At 40.4% G+C, this 18,052-nt stretch overlaps 1 protein-coding gene across 1 annotated transcript; it reads left to right on the top strand.

Moving 5' to 3' along the window:
* Window positions 1–500: 500 nt before the first annotated feature.
* Window positions 501–11,833, top strand: trim66 (tripartite motif containing 66; the record flags this gene model as incomplete). The annotated part of the gene is given in 18 exon segments (XM_079217524.1): window positions 501–546; window positions 549–668; window positions 748–984; window positions 2,652–2,781; window positions 3,109–3,225; window positions 3,405–3,519; window positions 3,766–3,912; window positions 4,629–4,746; window positions 5,097–5,821; window positions 7,439–7,645; window positions 8,432–8,561; window positions 8,673–8,754; window positions 8,845–9,031; window positions 9,374–10,281; window positions 10,405–10,528; window positions 10,637–10,711; window positions 11,290–11,442; window positions 11,597–11,833. Coding segments are annotated over 18 exon segments (3,858 nt in total).
* Window positions 11,834–18,052: the final 6,219 nt, after the last annotated feature.

Here is an 18,052-nt window from a genome sequence, read left to right as displayed (position 1 = left end):
GCCTTTCCGTGTCGAGTTGACATGCTTCCTATATTGGTGGTGCTCTCTCCCCCATGCTAAGAGACATGTTAAATATTAGGGATACCCCTGCCAAGTGTTAAGGTTTTAAAACTGGATTTGGTCCGGAGGCGTTTTTCATCGCTCGTAAATTGGTAAAAAGGTTCAACTTCAGAAGATAAACCTCTCCACAGAGAGAGGCATAATCTAGCAGGCTGCACTGTGCATCATCTTACTAGGTTTCCTTAGACATCTTGCATGCTCATATTTAGCTCATATCTGAAACAAAATATGATGTAAACACAAGAGACTAAGGAGTTTTATAATAATATCCTTATTTTAACAGATTTTATGTCGTTCCTTTTTAAAGTTTACTTGCATCATAATGTTTAAATGCTCATGGTTGGAAAATTAAATCAATGTTTAAAGATACTCAAATGATGCTCTAGCACAGGTTAAATTCCACTTACGTTCCTCTGAAAGTCTCTGAGACATTTGCTAGCATGAGAACAGATAACAACTCTTGGAGGTGTGATTTAGCCCAAAGCAAAGCGGCACCACAAATGTTTCTGACATATGCCACCCTGTCGTTTTATCACATGGACATCTGTGTGTGTGTGTGTGTGTGTGTGTGTGTGTGTGTGTGTGTGTGTGTGTGTGTGTGTGTATGTGTGTGTGTGTGTGTGTGTGTGTGTGTGTGTGTGTGTGTGAGACTGAGTATGTCCACTGTATATTTTAAACACAAGGAAGGTTTTTCTTTGTGTGCCTTTCAGAGCTGCTCAGAGTGCTCAGTGCCAACACTTGCACAGAGCCTGTGTACACTCTGCAACAAGTGGTTGTGTTACCAATGCACAGATGTGCATCAGCATCAGAGAGCCCCTACCACTTCCCAGTACACAGACCTGCACCAGCAACAGAGGCCCAGTGCCACCCAGTGTCCTGACCTGCTCCAGAGAGGCTCCAGCTCCCTGCCTCCAATTGGACAAGGCAAGATATTAAACGTTTTCAAGACTTTGTTACCTCCATTTCCAGGCCAGAATAACATCATTGGGACAATGCAGTCTGCCTCTCTCTCTCTCTCTCTCTCTCTCTCTCTCTCTCTCTCTCTCTCTCTCTTGTTGCCAGAAAGCCTGTTTGCCTTCTTTGCTTTCCCTCTGGTGCTCTGTTTTTTTGTTAATCATGTCTCTACAGGAACCATTGCAATGAATAATGCATATCAGTGGCAATGGCTGATAATAGTTGCTGGAGATCCTTGTGTTTTATTACACCTCTCTTTAACAAGTGGCCCAGATTCTAAACTGCTCGCATGATTTCTTTTTTTGCTAATATTAGTGTGTTGCTATTTAAAGACCCTCAAGTATGCCTGGCGGCTTTGTTGCCAGCTGCTTATGCAGATCTGCATCACACAAGTTGTCAAATCATAAAGAATAAGTCCTGGACACCCTTATTGGGATGTGGGAGTGCTACTGTTTGTTTTGTGTACTTGTGAGAAAAAGCTGTGTGACTGCGCTGACAGATAGGATGTGGTCAGTCAGATCAGGTTGATGCACACAGGGTGATGCTCGGCTCTTTACCACATAGAGGTGTGATGATCTGCAGGCAGGAGGGGGTTGGCTGAGGTTAGCCGGCCAGCAGAGAGCAGTAGGGCTGCGTTCATTAGCCGTATCCAGCTATTGTTAGATAGACCTTCTGTGGGCCAACAGTTTCTACGGTGACCTATTTAGAAATGTATGAGAGACAGTGTGCATTAGTATGTGTGTGTGTGGTTGGTTCATCAAAGGTAGATTGGACAGCTCTGAAATATTTTTCACTTGCATCTCGACGTAAAACTTGCAACCTATTTCCTGCAATTGTATCATTATTTTTGTATCAAAGTGCAGAGGTAGGCTAGTTTTAATGATGCATATCAATGTATATATCAATATAACTCATCACGGTTTACTTTTCCCACCGTCCCTCTTGTAGCACTATGTTAAAGTTCCACAGACTGCTTATACTATTAAAAGATACATGAATACAAATAAATAATGAGCATATTGAAAGATTAGGCTTTCATTCTTTAGCTCTTTATGGTCATTTTTTTGAAGGAAAAATATATAAACATATATAATATATATAAAATATAACATAACTAAAAATGTAGTGTCTCCCCATCTTCAAAACAGTCAGGCTGTCTAAAAATACATGCTGGACAACTTTATGGCCAAATGTATTGCCTGTGTCTAATGATAAAAAAATTCTGGAAGATGCCTACTCCCTTTCTAGCTGAGTGTTTGATAAGACAATTGATACTTATTGAAGCTAAAGTTAGCAGCCAGTTAACTTAGCTTAGCATAATGACAATTATATTACGATATTTTACTTTTGTTTTGTCCTACTCCAAACTACTACTGTAAAACACAAACGTGTCTGAAGTATAATTGTCGCACGAGATGATGCTCACCTTTCAGGCATCTATAAGATAACTAAAATACATATTGATATCCAAACCAATTGCCCTTTTTATGAAACAAATGTCAACCCGAATTACATTTAATTAAGTTGTCCTAATAAATCAATTTGATAACTTTTAAGTTATAAGAACTTATGATCCTCCTCTCACTGTGAGTGTGAATCGCTAATTCTCCCCCTCCCTCCTGCCGTCTGTCTTTTAGGCCCAGGGTCGTATCCTTGTTCCCTCCTGATGTGCCACTCTCACAGACAGGAGCCCTTGGAGCTGTTTTGTGAGTCATGTGACCTTCTGTGCTGTAGCAGCTGTCACCTGTCCACCCACAAAAACCACAGGTCAGTCCTCAGATGCACAGCACAAGGACACTGCAGAGAAGGGGTAACTGCAGGTTAAAAACTTCCTCTGAGCAACAACTCTCTTGAACTGCCTTGTCACTTTTATCATCTGTATCTGCATACACTACCCTTGGCTCGCCTAATACCTATTAAGTATTCATATGCTTTTGTTTTCTGTGTTGTTACAGTACAGTAGCTGCCTCTAAGGTCACCTCCATAGTGTCTTGTCCCCAAGGGAAACAATTTTAATGGTGATGTTTTTCATGCCCAAAGAATAAATTAGGGAACTTACTGTGTGGTGGATGATGTGATCTCTCATGTGTGCAGGGTGGTGCAGATTGGGAAGGCCCTACAGGATCAACAGTGGCTGTTTGAGAGCCTGATGGTTCAGGTGGATGAGAGGAGGTCTGCAGTAGAGAACAATGCTAAGCAGATAGAGGACAGGTTGGTGAAGAGTCATAATCATAGTTCGAAGTCTGAGCAACCTCTGCCACAAATGCTCAATAATTTAACAATGTGAAATATAGCAAGCTATTGCATAAATTAATGCCTGAAATGCTGCTCTGTTCTTTTGCATTTGGGATTTTTTTCACACATTTATTTCCTCATTTCTGTCTTCGAAGACTTCATGGAGTAAAGATTGCACACAGGAAGGCAGAGAACCAGATTAAAATGGCAAAGATGATTATGATGAACGAGCTTAACAAACGAGCCAACCTATTAATAGAGCAACTAGAGGTAATTACTTTATTTTTCTTTCCTTCTTATCATTTAGCCAGCTGTGAATCTATATGCAAAGAATCAGTAACTGCCGTGATGTAATCATTTCTGAAAGCAACCAAATGAGGGCCCTTTGTAATCTATCAAAGCTGCTTAAGCAAACATCTCACAAACTACATCTGTCACAAAAAAAAGCCCTCAGTCCAGCCGCAGTTCTCTGTGTATCAGTAATTACTCGATGAATTTTTATGGGTTTCTTTACAGAAAATCTCAGAGGACTTCCAGCAGCGTCTGGAGGACCAGCTGCAGGGGGCAATAGAGATATGTGGCCAGCTGGACCATGTTCAGAAGTTCATCACCTGGGCTACGACCCACCACTGCAGAGGCCCGGTGCTCTTCAGCAGGGCTCTGGTACGTCGACGGGGCAGGCAACAGACGTCCACTGTCTTATTGTAACACGCACAGCCTCATGAGGAAGGAGTAATTAATTGCTGATGCTTCCTTTTCCCCCTTTGTATTTAAAGGGGAACTTCACCTATTATAATGTTTATTAGTCACAGTACTACTGGAAGCAGTTGTACAATGCCTCGTGGGTTTCTAGAGCATTATAACAGTAAGCCTGAGTAAATGACTCAGGTTGCGTCACTGGGGTATTTCGACTCAGGCTTTGAAACTACAAATTAGATAAAGAAAAAGGCTCTGTTATAAACTGGGAGAGTGGAGTTTGAAAGATACAGACATTAACCAGACAGGGAGGGTTAAACAAGTTGTATGATGGAAGTCACGATATCTTAGCATCAATTTTGACAATTATTTTACAAATCTCTTGTGATTCCTGTAACTGTATGGAAGGGCAATACTAAGTTACTTGCATACTCTTTTGATGTTCATGGATGGTGCTTTTTTCAGTGTAGATGTAACCCTAGTCCTCAAAAACTCAGTGTGGGTAATTTGTGCTATTGCCGCTTGGTCTTGGCGTTTGATTTCCAGCAGATTTTCTTTTAGCATTTGGTGTCTTTTGAGCACACCTTTATTTTTTATATATTTACTTTAGAAATCAGTGACAGCAGCGGGGTTTGCAGAATGCATCAGTTTTTTTGTTAAAAGAACATATATTCTTCTGTCAGATTTCTCTTCAGATGCAGCAGCTGCTTGAGTCATCACTCCACTCCGACTCTTGGAGTCCTGTCAGGATCAAATTCAATTGGGATGCAAGTTACTGGACAAAGCAGATTTCCTCCTTGGGTAAAATTAATTTTATTGAAGCGAGATGGTTTTATTACAGTAGTTGTTTTACAGTTAAATTATCATTATTAAGAATAAGATTGAAACTGAAAATCAGCCCACATGAAAATGTTTAATGTATTAGAATAAAATAACTTTTTTTGTATGATAGGATTCAGTGAATTTGCTCAAGGTTTCAGCATAATTAATGCTGTTCAATGCATCGCAATCAAAAATGTCAGCAAAATGAGATACCTTCTCAAAAAAAACTTTATGCTGCATAGGTGAAGCAAATCATTAGTTTGTTTGCTTGACCTATTACATAATTTGGTTGGACAGAGCTCTTAATGTAACTCTGTGTTTCTCTGCAGGCCAGCTGACTGTTGAAGGGGGAACCAGCATTTACCCACAGGGCTTGGCCTGTGGCAGTATTCTCAGGCCTCAGCCCATCACCCGCTTGACTCTGCCATCCTTGTGTCACAGAGAACCAGGCTGTGGGTACCAGAACTGCTGCGAGCCCCAAATGTGTTGCGTCCATGGCATTCCCTCTCAGCCAGATCTGTCCAGTCTTAATAAAGGCCAGCTGGAAGCCGGCCTTTATAACTCCAGCTGTGTTCAGCCCGCCCTTTTCTCTGCCTCCTTGCAACAGAGCCAGCAGCTCCAGAGGTGCTGGGACCCAGAAAACTCGTCGCAATGTCTTCCTCCTTCATCACCTGTCATGGGACCCATCAAGCTCAACTGCAGTCGGGGATCTACATCCCAGCCACAAGCTGCTGTATCTCAGCCCCAGTCTCAAACTAAATTGTATCTCTATCGCCAACACCAGAGAGAAGTTCTTCCAGACAGCCAGGCTCAGCCAAGTGCAGACCGTAGCAGGCCAGGCCAACGTCAGAGGAAGCTGTCGACCAGCACGGCTCTGCAGCAGCAAGTCAGCCACACAGCCGTGGACAGAGATGTGATGACTGAAGAGAACTGTCCTGTCCAGAGTCCTGTCCAGCAGCAGCAGCAGCTCCATGTTCCTCCTGCAGCAGAGCCGAGAGAAGAGCTGCAAAGAAACAGACCTGCACCGATGCTCAGAGACCACAGAGATGTCAGGGTGAGAGATTAAGTTAACAATAACCCTCGACTAATACTGAATACTACAATATGTAAAAGAAAAAGAGCAAAGATCCTTCAAATTTGATTGTTCAAAAGTTTTGTTTGTATATTTATCCGTGATCAACATCAGCAACTGTGAGATGACACCGAGGCATGCCGTTGGATTTTGTGCACCTCAGTTTTCGGTTTTTCGCTTCACACGTGGTTCTGCAAAGTTTCTATGGCCTCAAACAAAACCACACCGCACTGTTTATACACACCTCTCAAAGCCCACAATGTATCAGTCAGAGTCAGGCCTACTTCCTATAAAACACAGATGTTCAAACACTCACTCAGACAAACACAAAGAACAAAAGAAGGCAACAAAGCCTAATAATAAAAATTTAAAAAAGCATCATGCAGTAACATTTAAGTCACATCAAAAGCCAGAAGGAAAATGTTTTACATATGGGAAGTGGTCATTGCATATTTCGGAAATGTTGAAGTTCAGGGTTTGTTTTGAATTTGAGGCGGTACTCAGTTTTAATTATCTGTAAATGACTAAAACTAAAGGACAGCTTTATTTTAATGCCAGAATGACCGCTTCCCACAGTTGACAGCTAGCCGGAAAACAGATGGTGCAACAGAAATGTGCTCCTTCTTTTATGAAGAAAGGATGATGGGAAAACAAAGCGCTGGTCTGACAATTACAGCTGAGCTGTTCTTAGCAATGTGCCCACAGCCAGGAGAGCACTGTTCATCATAATCACATGTGATGCCAAAGGTTTGAGCAGCCACACAATCACCTTGCCAAAAAGTCTCAGGGTGCACATTTACAAACACAAAAGTTATTATTCTGCATTTTCAAGTCACACAGCATCTGAAAACGTCATCAAACCACTTGGGCGTCATTTATGTACTTAACCTGTCATTAATAAGTCGCTAAGGGAATAGAGGGAGCTGCCAGTTTAATTTCAGTTCTAGTTTGCTCTCTGAGATTAATTCGCACACCCCTCCATCGTTCCAGGGAAAAGGATTACAGTCTATTTCCCTCCATATTCTAAATCCTGCATACGTCTCCCAAGGGGCAAGGATCAGGTAAGTGTTTTAATCGCATGATACTTAGGAGTACATGCTCGGTGTCGCCGTGGCCTGAATATGTATGTTGATACACTAGAAAAAAAGAGGAAAGCGAGATGTGTTAAAAGAAAACCTCAGTGATTTGTCAGCCCTCCTGCTTTCATTAGCTGAAGTGTTTAAAGGAGCTTTTTGAGACACTTAAATTAAATTGTAATAGGATAGAGAAGGAGAGAGTGTTCGTCAGTGATTTGCTGTCCTGGTTTAATCAAATGGCCTAACTGCACCCCTGAATTCACATTAGCATTGTAACCAACCTGTTCATTGCCTGTGCTTCTAACAGTAATATATACAGCTGTGTGGGCCATCCTCCATGTTTGTAGGGATTGAGCTGAGCGTATTTCTGTGTGTGTGCTTGTGTGACACTCAAGGTGGTTTCCACTGCACACATCCCACTCCTTTTCTCTCCGGTCTGTTGTTAATGGCATGAACAGGGGCATCTGTGCATGTGATGCAGCTTGAAAACCTGCTCAGTTTTGCATGTTTGTGTTTCTGACAGAGATCCACTTCCCTGGAGGTGTCGGTGACAGCCCACAAGTGTGTATCTGATGTGCAGAGCAGTAGGCTCAGCCCTAGTTTAGTGTGCACAAGGAGGGAAAGACGCTCCCAGAGCATCCCGGCAGAACTGGCAGCCTCTTCCACCAGCCATTATACTGAAAGGCCCACAGGATGCACCCAAAGCCTCCAGGCAAGAGCTGCAACTAAGGTAAGCCTGCATCAGAACAAAATCACATAAGTGCAGCTCAGCAGTCAGATAGAATAGAGGCGATCCGTGTGTTCATGTCAGTTCTGGTTTTACAGTCATTACATTACATTCAATTACATTTCATTTAGCTGACGCTTTTATCCAAAGCGACTTACAATAAGTGCATTCAACCATGAGTACAAACTCAAAATCAAGAAAGTAAAATTTATTCAAGAAAGCCAAACTACAAAGTGCCATCTAAGTGCTACTAAAGTGCTACTTTCTTTCTTTAAGGTATAGTCGGAAAAGATGTGTTTTTAGTTTACGGTGGAAGATGTAGAGACTTTCTGCTGTCCTGATGTCAATGGGGAGCTCATTCCACCATTGAGGAGCCAGGACAGTAAACAGTCGTGACTTTGTTGAGTGTTTAGCTCGCAGTGACGGAGTTACAAACCGATTGGCAGAAGCCGAGCGGAGTGAACGAGCTGGGGTGTACGGTTTTACCATGTCCTGGAAGTAGATTGGACCCGATCTGTTCGCAGCACGGTACGCAAATACCAATGTTTTGAAGCGGATGCGGGCAGCCACTGGCAGTCATGAGTACTTACTCTGATTAAGGGCTCCAACAAACTATTATTTTCATCATTTAGTAATCTGCCTATTATCTTTTTGATTGTTCGTTTAATAGTTCTGTCTATAAAATGTCAGAAAATAGTGAAAAGGCCAGAGTCATGTCTTCCGATTGCTTTTTACTATATAACGTTACAAATTCTAATACGTGTTACCTAATGTTTGTTTTGTTCTCAGTATGTCAGTATGGATCCTAAACAGAGGAGAGCCTCAGATGGGGTGCTTTGTGTTGTCAAGGAAACTTTGTCTGACAAGTTGCCCTGCAGAGGTCACAAGTCTCCTTTACTGTCCTATAAGACAGAGCCAGGTGCTGTAAAATACTACTTGCGTAACTTTCTCACCATGCAATTCTTTCTCATATTCTCAAATAAACAATTTCCTACGTTTGTGAATACATCCTCATCATATTTCTCTTCAGATCATTCTTTTACTTGTGTAAATGAAGAGATTGATTATGAGGCCGAAGGGAAATGCAGGGTGTCAAGAACCAGCCACAGCAGGTGTGTAATAGCTGTCGAGTCAAACATCTCTCCATGCACCAATCATGAACATCAGGTTTCATCAACTTTTTTCTCTACTTGCCTCTAAAGAAGCAGGGATGTTCAGAAGGACTCAGGAAGGCCAAGGGTTCCAGTGGTGTGCTTAGAGCGTCTCAAAATACTTGTGTCTCAACTGCCCCCACATGGGCGCCGGCAGAGCGACCCTTTACCTGCCAGCGGGACGGAGAAGAGCGAAGCGCTGCCGCAGCACAGGCCCAGGCATGATGCAACGCTGGATGTATGTCTTATTTCTTTGCATACAGTAGTAGAGGAAAGGTGATCCTCTAAAAAGACCAGAGGGATTGTTAATAGTCATATTGCAGAAAATCTTTAATGGTCGTTTTTATATGATAAATAATGCTTATGAGAATAGATGGCGTTCATACATAGTTTTGGAATGATAGTTACTCATTTACTTAATACATCTTAGAAGTCACGAGAGATTCTCCTCTACATGCTGTTCAAATTATGTTTAATTCAGCACACATATATATAATAAAATATGATATTAGCACACGTGACAACTTTTGTTCTCTTCTGTTCTTTTCTGCTTCTCTTCTCCACTGTGTCATACACACAGGGGATAACTGGAGGCTCTGAGACCACGAGGACCACCCGCTCACCCACAGCTTCACCATATGCAGAGCGACAGAACCGTAATCAGTCGACCGCATACTCAACCGCCAGAGAGTTTGACAGCAGAATCAGCTCCTGTAAAGCATCCACACATCCGTCCGCTTACCCTAAATATGTACAACAGAGTTACTCTGATCTGGATCTGGACTCTGACTCTGATCCCAGATCCGTCTTAGGGGAAGCAATTGTTTCTCAGGCTGATCCAGACCCACAGCTAGACTCAGATTCATCACCAAATCCTCACCCAAATGCAGAGTCTTCATCTGAGGCTGAATTTGAGTGTCTGGCTGAGGAGGAATCACTGGCTGAAGGAGAGATGCGGCTCTGCGGTGAAACTGATATCACAGGGGATTCAGAGCCAAGTCTTGAATGTGACGCAGACTCAGAATCAGATGCCGGAGCGGGATCAGATGATGGCCAAGGGCTGGACGCTGATGCAGAATCAGGCGATGCTGAAACCGAGTCAGACGTCCAGCCTGGCAATGATCCCAGTTTTCAGGCAGAGACAGACTCTGACGTTGCATCCGATCAGCCTCCAGACTCTCAGGGATCTGTGGAGTCTGAGCTCGACGTAGAATCTGAACCTGAACTCACAACTGACGACCCACAACCACTTCGCTCTGACTTGGAAGAGGAGTCCCACATTGGTGATGCTCCGAGGCCGCTTCTAGTTTCACACCCTGTCGCTCAAAGAGCCACCGAGGAACTCCAGCCGGACCAGGACAGTGCAGAGATGGAAAGTGAGGACTTCTGTGCCGTATGTCTAATTGGAGGGGACCTGCTGTGCTGTGACCGCTGTCCAAAAGTTTTTCATTTGTCTTGCCACATCCCGTCTCTGCTAAGCTTCCCCTCGTAAGCATTTATCCTGAAACATGATATGTATCCAGTACATTTAATATTACTCTCTTACCTCCCATCAAAGTGTTTATTTGGAGCCGTCAGTGCTAACCTGATGCTGTTTCTCATCCTGTTCAGAGGCGACTGGGTGTGTAGCCTGTGCAGAGACGTCATGCAGCCAGAGGTTGAGTATGACTGTGAGAATGAGAGAACATCTGGAGAACGCACATCGGCACATGGACTGCCTGCCTGTGACCAGAGAGTAGGCCATTTAACTGCATGCATAGTCATGATGGCTGATGGTTTTCTGTGACTTTGTTCCCTTCTTGCATTTATAACAATTTTCTTTCTTGTTTGGTCATGTTTTTAGAAATGTGAGCGGCTGACTCTTCTGATCCTCAGCAACGTCCTGAGTGCTCCCTTTCATGAACCCGTCAGTCCACTTGTGAGTGATCCCTCTTTTACTTTTATAGACCAGGTACAGAAGAAGTGAAGATTTTTCTTTGTTGTTGATACATAAACACACTTTAACTGTTGCTATATTATTTAGGGTTTGTTGGCTTAACGGTACCCTGTGGAGGTTTTTTGTAACAAACAAAGTTATGTTCACATTCAGTGTTCTCACCAAATCACATTGAATGTTTCCTTGAGGCCTGAAAGACGTGTTAAACATTTGCAACGCTGATTAAAAAAGATAATTAAGGTATGTGCAAAGTGGAACCACTCATTGCAAAATTCCACAGGCTACCCTTAATATAGATACTTATGGTGATCTCCTCCTGTGCCCAGTGCAGTAAAAAAATCACAACTGTATTTAATCGGCCCGTGAGCATATTTCATCCAAGGCAGGAACTATGATTGCTCAAGCAAGCGCCCTACAAATAGGTGGTGCCCTATTTCTCATAATGCAAACTATGGAACATTTATTTGATGCATTTTGAGGGCAGAAATAATTATGAGGTAATTACATTGGAATGAGTTACAGGGAACTATAGTGTTAAATGCTTTTGCTTTTTCATGCAGGCTCGTCATTACTACCAGATCATTAAGAGGCCCATGGACCTGTCTGTGATCAGGGCCAAACTCAACAAGAGGAATACTCGACATTATAACTTGACAGAACAGTTTGTTGATGATGTCTATCTCATGTTCCACAACTGTGCAAAATTCAATTATGTAAGTTAAAAATGTAGTGTATGTGTGTATTCAATGTACAATTTGTCTCATAATCACAATGAATCCTCATTTAGAATATAAAAATGATAATCATCAGTCAGTACTTCACCAGCACTGATCTGAGGTTAATAGCTCTTTCCCTCTCTGAACACAGCCTGACTCCGAGGTTGCTCAAGCAGGCCGCAACCTCGAGGTGTTTTTTACCTCCAATCTGAAAGGAGTTTTCCCAGACAGAGTTTTCCTTGCAGCGGAGGCGGACTCTGACAGCGATGAGTACGACGAGGCCTACAGGACCGCTGAGAGTGGTTTCCCCTGGCCAGAGAGAAGAGAGCAGTGCCACAAGAAGAGGAAGAGGAGACACTCCCTCAAGTCGAGGAGACAACACTTCTAACCATGGAGTGCAACAATGGACAAAAAAATGCTGTTTTTGTGAGTAATTATGCTGTTTTTATTTAGCAGCCTGTGGGGCCGTGTTTCCATTCTGTAATCTATTTAGTGGTTTGCAATAATATCACAGTGCTGCCATCCGATGGCAGCTGAACATACTGAAATGTACTTCACATATTTGAAGCATTAAACGAATACTGAAGTAATTATTGTCACTGCAAACTTCCACTAATCAAAGAAGTAGAAAGTGCAGAACACGATTAGTTTTCGTGACACATATTATATTCTACACATTTGGAACCACATCTCATTGGAGCTAATCAAATCAAGCGGTTTTGTAAGGTGGCTTCTGCAGCTTTAAAACATAATATAGGCTGAAATTGTTACTTGTGTAATATATCATATTATGCCACTGATGCACTGGACATTACATTCATTATTTATGTTCAGACCTCCTAAAATCACATACCCGATGTTGTGTACTGTATTGTGCAAAGAGGATTCTGTAGTTGGATGTTTAATAATCTCACTTCGCAGCTTAATTAAGTGGATTTCTGTACTTTTTTTAGGTGAACATAGCTCTTATTATACAGGGCACTTTGAACTTTGATATGGGTAAATACTGTATTTATCATATTCGTAAGCACTCAACATATTTATACATGTGTGACTGTATAGAACTTTATTTTATTATATTTCGCATTTTAATTACTAAATGATTGCAGGCAATTATCATAGGTTTGATTATTGATATTATTAAGTGTCTCAGTAGCTTTTTTTTTCTTCTTTTTTTTTAAAGCAGCAGTGATCCTTTTAACTTCGTCTTTTTACAGAAAGTGAGGGATTGATGGTGCTATAGCTATATAGTGTTAGAGGTCAGTGGGAAACATGTATTTTGTTAGAGGATTTAATATCCAAATGAAACAATCCAAGAAAGTTTGTATTTTACATGTAACCATAATTTAGGTTTGTGTAAGCTTATGTACACTTTCTGTTCCTCCCGTGTTTCAGCAAAACCTTGTACTCCTCTATTATCTAAATATCTCAGGCTTTATAAGAGTGTTAGGTATTGATATCATTCATTCTTGATGATTATTTGTAGAACCACACTGTTGAGAGAAAATTACCTTTTATAATAGCCGCCGTTGTAGAGCATTTCCTGTTTTTTCTTTACTTGCTTCCTGCAGCTTAAGATATATTTTACTTAACAATAACAGTAATTACTGCACAAATGAATGTCTGTGCACTCATTTGGTCATTGTCAGGAGTAGTGAATATACAGTATATGGGATGTTACTCCATTTGAAATCAATAAATGTCTGGTTCGTTCCATTCTTTTTACTGTAACAGTCAACAATAAATGCACATATATTAGTATCAATAAAATGCATACAAAAATCAAATGTATTTTCTTATTGTTTTCCATCTGACATCTAAATGATCATAAATTACAGGGAACAACAAATAGAAAAAATAAGTTTGATCATTTACAGCGCCACAGTGTACTGTAAATGTTTATATACAGTATACAACCAGCACTCTATATGAATTGCAGCCATTTATGGTTGGATTGATATTGGTCATTTTCATATCCAGTAGTTAAACTATTATGATAAAATAAGAATGATTTTCTAAATGTATTTCAACACTATATGATGCATTCAAATCTTTTGATTTGGATATACTTTTCCATTATTTCAAAGGGTTCAGGTTGGTTTCAGGAATAGTCAATACAACTTGATATTGGCTCCCTTGAAAATATCTTCTGGGTTCCATCCTCTAATCTAATTTCATTGTGCTTCTCTGAAGTACAGTGATAATAAATCCAGTGTGTTTGTGTTGGATCTCTGATCGGTGAGTGAAGCAACAGAAGCCATACTTGTTATAGTGTGGAGCTGCAGGTTTTGTAGCAAACTGTCCAAAACAGCATGAATAACACGCATAAGCTCTTTTTAAACTGGTAAGTCAAATTAAATATAGTGAATTGTAACAGCATTAACAAATCAATTTCCTTGCAGTTTTTCTAGATAAAATAATCACTTGATGATCAACGCTCAGTTTTAAGAGTATACTGAGCAGATGAACATATGCAGTTATATAACAGGTGGTAGATGAATCAAACATAAATGAAGCAATGCTCACATCATCACGTTAATTACTCAAATAATTCTGGACAAATGTACATCGTCACCTTCCTAAAATAATGACAAAAATGTTTTTCTTGCCTAAATCATCTCCTCATGATACTGGCCTCCTCTGGTAAAATCTCCTACATCCTCAGTTGAACAGCTCATGTGATTCTACCCCTATAGTATAACGGCCTATGTCAAGAGTGTGACTTAGGTCATTTTATTTTGCCTAAGTCAAAAGACAATGTGACTTAGACAATTTTACAAGCTTTTCAAGATGGCATTTTGAAGCTAGCATTTAAGCTAGCAATTTAGTTAGCATTCTTGTCAATAAAAATCTCACTTGAATATAATATTAGTAATCATAACGTAATTTGACCGGTATTACAGTATGCATGTTGTGCAGTGTCTAGAGGCTATTATATTTGGTCGTATAAGTTGTTTGTGTTTTCTGAAAAACCTGAAAAAATGACTATTTTAGGAAGGTGACGACGTGACAGTTTGATGATCGGTGTATACTGTTTGTTTGAGTTGACTTGTTTACCACAAACACAGGTATGGATGAAACCTCAAGCTAAATTTAGCTTGAACAAAACACTCAGCAAAAGCCTCATCGCTTCTGAACCCTTTTTGACATTTCTTCAAAAACAATTAATGATTTGAACCTTCTCACACATCCTGTGGTCTATCACCAATTAATACAGACAGAGGCTTCACTACCTTTTAACATTACTTTGACTGTCATACACTATTTAAGAGTTAAAGCTTTTTTTTAACAACAATTTGTTTGATTGTGAAGACATATAGTTAAAATTGTTGGGACTACCACTACCGGCCTATCAATTATGTCTGTGAAGATTCACATGTAGGTGAGGGTGCACATGTAGGATTCACATGTTACACCTCCCTACGATGTTTTGATGTACTTTCTTTACTGCCTGATGTCATAGCAGTAAGAGATTTGGGGGAGGTGGGAGGAAGAGAGTTGGGGGACTTTCTGTCCCAAGTATGGCCTTCAAGGTTGTCATTCCTATCAGACTGTAACGATGATTGTTACTTAGACTGTAGCCATCTATCAAACTACCATAAGTGGCAGAGCTTTGATGGGGAAGCAACCAGCCTAAGGGGTAGCCTCTCCTGGAAAACTGCTCTCAGGGCAAAAAAAAACCCATTAGATATGATTTTGGCGAGTTTACTAAGCCACCAGCAGCAATCCACATCTTCAATCTTCACTCTTTTTGACACTTGCCACTCCTTGTTTTCCATCTGCTCTGAATTTCTCAACCTTAGAAACCTCTGTATACAGCTCAAAATGTTTAAAGAATTGTGTGTGACTGTTTAGATTTGATTAAACATCCAGTTAAAGCAAGATGCTCTCAAAATGCTGTTTGAATTTGATTTTCTGGAATACATGAGAGAAGGAGAGATGCTGCTCACAGGAGTCTGTCTTCAGAGCAGACATGATGTCACGTCACTGCTGGGCTCTGAGGCTTCTCACTCAGGATACACAGCTGTCTCCTGTCTCACATCACATACAAAAAGGTTTTGTGGGAAATGTTTCACTGCACGTAAAACAATATCGTTATTGTGTCTCAAATTTAAGGGGAAAAGTTCACAAGTGTTCTTAATGGCACAAAATTGCTTTCGGCCGGATTTCAGTATCTGCCAGTCTGTTTGAGATTTAGTCATACAATAGAAGAAGGGATGTATCTTATTAGATGTCTGGAGAAAGGAAAGCTTCAATCTGAGTTGTATTGCTGCTAAACTGAAATATGAGGACCCCCTTAATACAGAAACTGTCCAAGTTGCAGTTTGACATTAGTTCAGTGTTGTAATGTACTATTCAAATGTTAATTGTTTATTTAGGGTAAAATGACATATTTTCAAATATTACACTGCTAATCTTTCCTTCATGTATTTGTCTGTGTTTCTCTTTTAAAGGACGGCTACAAAAATAAGCCAAAGGTGTAATATATGTTCAGGGGGCATCTTGCTTTGTTATTTCTCGAGTAAGGATCGTGACCTTTCCTTCTGCAAACTTGTAGTAAAACAGGATTATAATGTGATACCGCTGTGACCTTTGATGACCAAAGAAAAGGGCAGACAGACAAGTATTGAGATAACAATCAGAGCTGACCAGTGAAGCAGTCTGTGCAATCAAAGTTGGGAGTCTTTTTGTTTTGCAGTGGCTTTTTTTCTTGAGGGGATCTTCAAATGAATCGCTCACATCTATTTGAAAAGTCACGTTTGATCAATTTGTTGTGTTTAGAAATACTTTTCATATAATATTATCTTTTATTTATTAATGTATTAAAGGTTCATACAAGGAAAACCAGACTTATTTTAAATATGTTTTCTCTTTTAGACTGTAAAAAGTCCATGAAGCTGTGGAGACACAGAAGAGATGCATCTGCATCTTCCTCATGACACACGTGAAGCACACTGAACAACACATAAATTGTGAGGAAAAATGTGGCTTGTCATTCTCAACACCTACTGTATGTCCTGAAACCTGTCTGTATCATCTGTGTGTTGGTCGAACCTTTTGTCACCCTGCTTGTTGGCGGAGAAGGGTCAGAGACTCTACATGTTTTCAGTTCTCTCAAGGGGACGTGTGGTGGAGAAGCAGCTCTTTCAAACACTCGCCTGTGCAGTTTGTTGAGTGTGTAGAGCGAGTATAGAAGAGCGAAAAGAGGAGGGAGCATTTTAACAGCTCATTTTCCACTTTTACCATCATGAATTATATCAAGTTGGCTCTGCTGGGAGGGTGCTGGTACAACAGGTGAGCTCAGCAGTCTCTTTGTGCGTATATTATGCATGGTAGAGAGTACATTTTAGACTATCTGAAAGTGTGACAACTTTGTATAAGTGTGTGTTTATTTAATTTATCTGATATACTGCCCATTATAGAATAAGTGTAATGTTACACGTTGAGTTTATGTTAAACCAGGACACATGCTAATGGCAGTATAATATTTGTAGGGTACTGTAGCTCCCAATCACCACACTTTTAGGATAAATTAAAATGTATCAACATGTATTGACTTGAATAACCAATTCAGATTTCCATGAAACAAAGTGAACATGAATGTGTCCGCTAAAGCTAACGGGAAGATTTCCAACTTTTAGCTGAGAGGAAATGAGATGACATTTCTACGATCATGTGTGAATCTATTGGGCATTGTTATGTTGGAAAAATAAGAAGCACTCAACTAATGTGTTTTAGTTTTTAGTCTTTACTTTTACAATTGGAGAGTAATGCCTCCATTGCCCGAATGCAGATATATACTCATTAAACAACTGTTTTTTTAGTTTTTTGAAAGACACATCATATACTGCTCTCATGGGTTTCAATGTGTTCTGTTGTCCTCACACTTATTATGTTCATTGATCTAAGGTGAGTCAACAAAACCTTGTTTTCAGGCTGTGTCATATGTTTGAAATCAGTGATGTGCACATTTTACCATCGCTAAGTGTTTATCTTGCAGGCTGGATGATTGTAATATAATTACAGTTTGCAGAGGGGTTTTGAATTTCAAACTTCTTCACTTCTGCTCTAAATTAATTGGTTTGTTTCCCCCCTAAGAGCAACCATGCACCACAGTGATTAAAGTAATCATTGTTCCATAGTTTGACTAAACTGGCACCATGCTGGGTTCATTGCCGCTCATAAGAGAGCTTTGTGCATTTGCATTCACTGTGTAACTCTCCACTTGTATTAATGTTCATCGGTTAACACTTGATTAATACCATATCCTACTTTTTATAGCAAACATATTTATCCTTCTTTCTTTGCGGATTCGTTATACCGTGAAGGATGTCCATTGGTGGTAGACAGTTCAACTTGGTTATATTTTATCCATGTTCACAGGCAGAAATAACATGTTTTAGTCATAAAAGGATATGTGATATTAGTTTACATGATGAATTGTTGTTATTGTCTCCTGTACCATACAAAATAAACCAAACATTACCGATTTATGTTTTGGTTTAAGGTTTTCACAATAGTAGCCTGTAGCTGTAGTAATCACTCAGTCTTCAAAGGTTTATGTTGCGACTACTACAACAGTAGAATATGTTTACTGGGGTCACAC

Source organism: Taurulus bubalis, assembly GCF_910589615.1.
Source record: "Taurulus bubalis genome assembly, chromosome: 4".
In the NCBI taxonomy this organism is placed as follows: Eukaryota; Metazoa; Chordata; class Actinopteri; order Perciformes; family Cottidae; genus Taurulus; species Taurulus bubalis.
The sequence above is the reverse complement of the archived record's forward strand: the minus strand, read 5'-3'. Positions and strand labels throughout refer to the sequence as shown.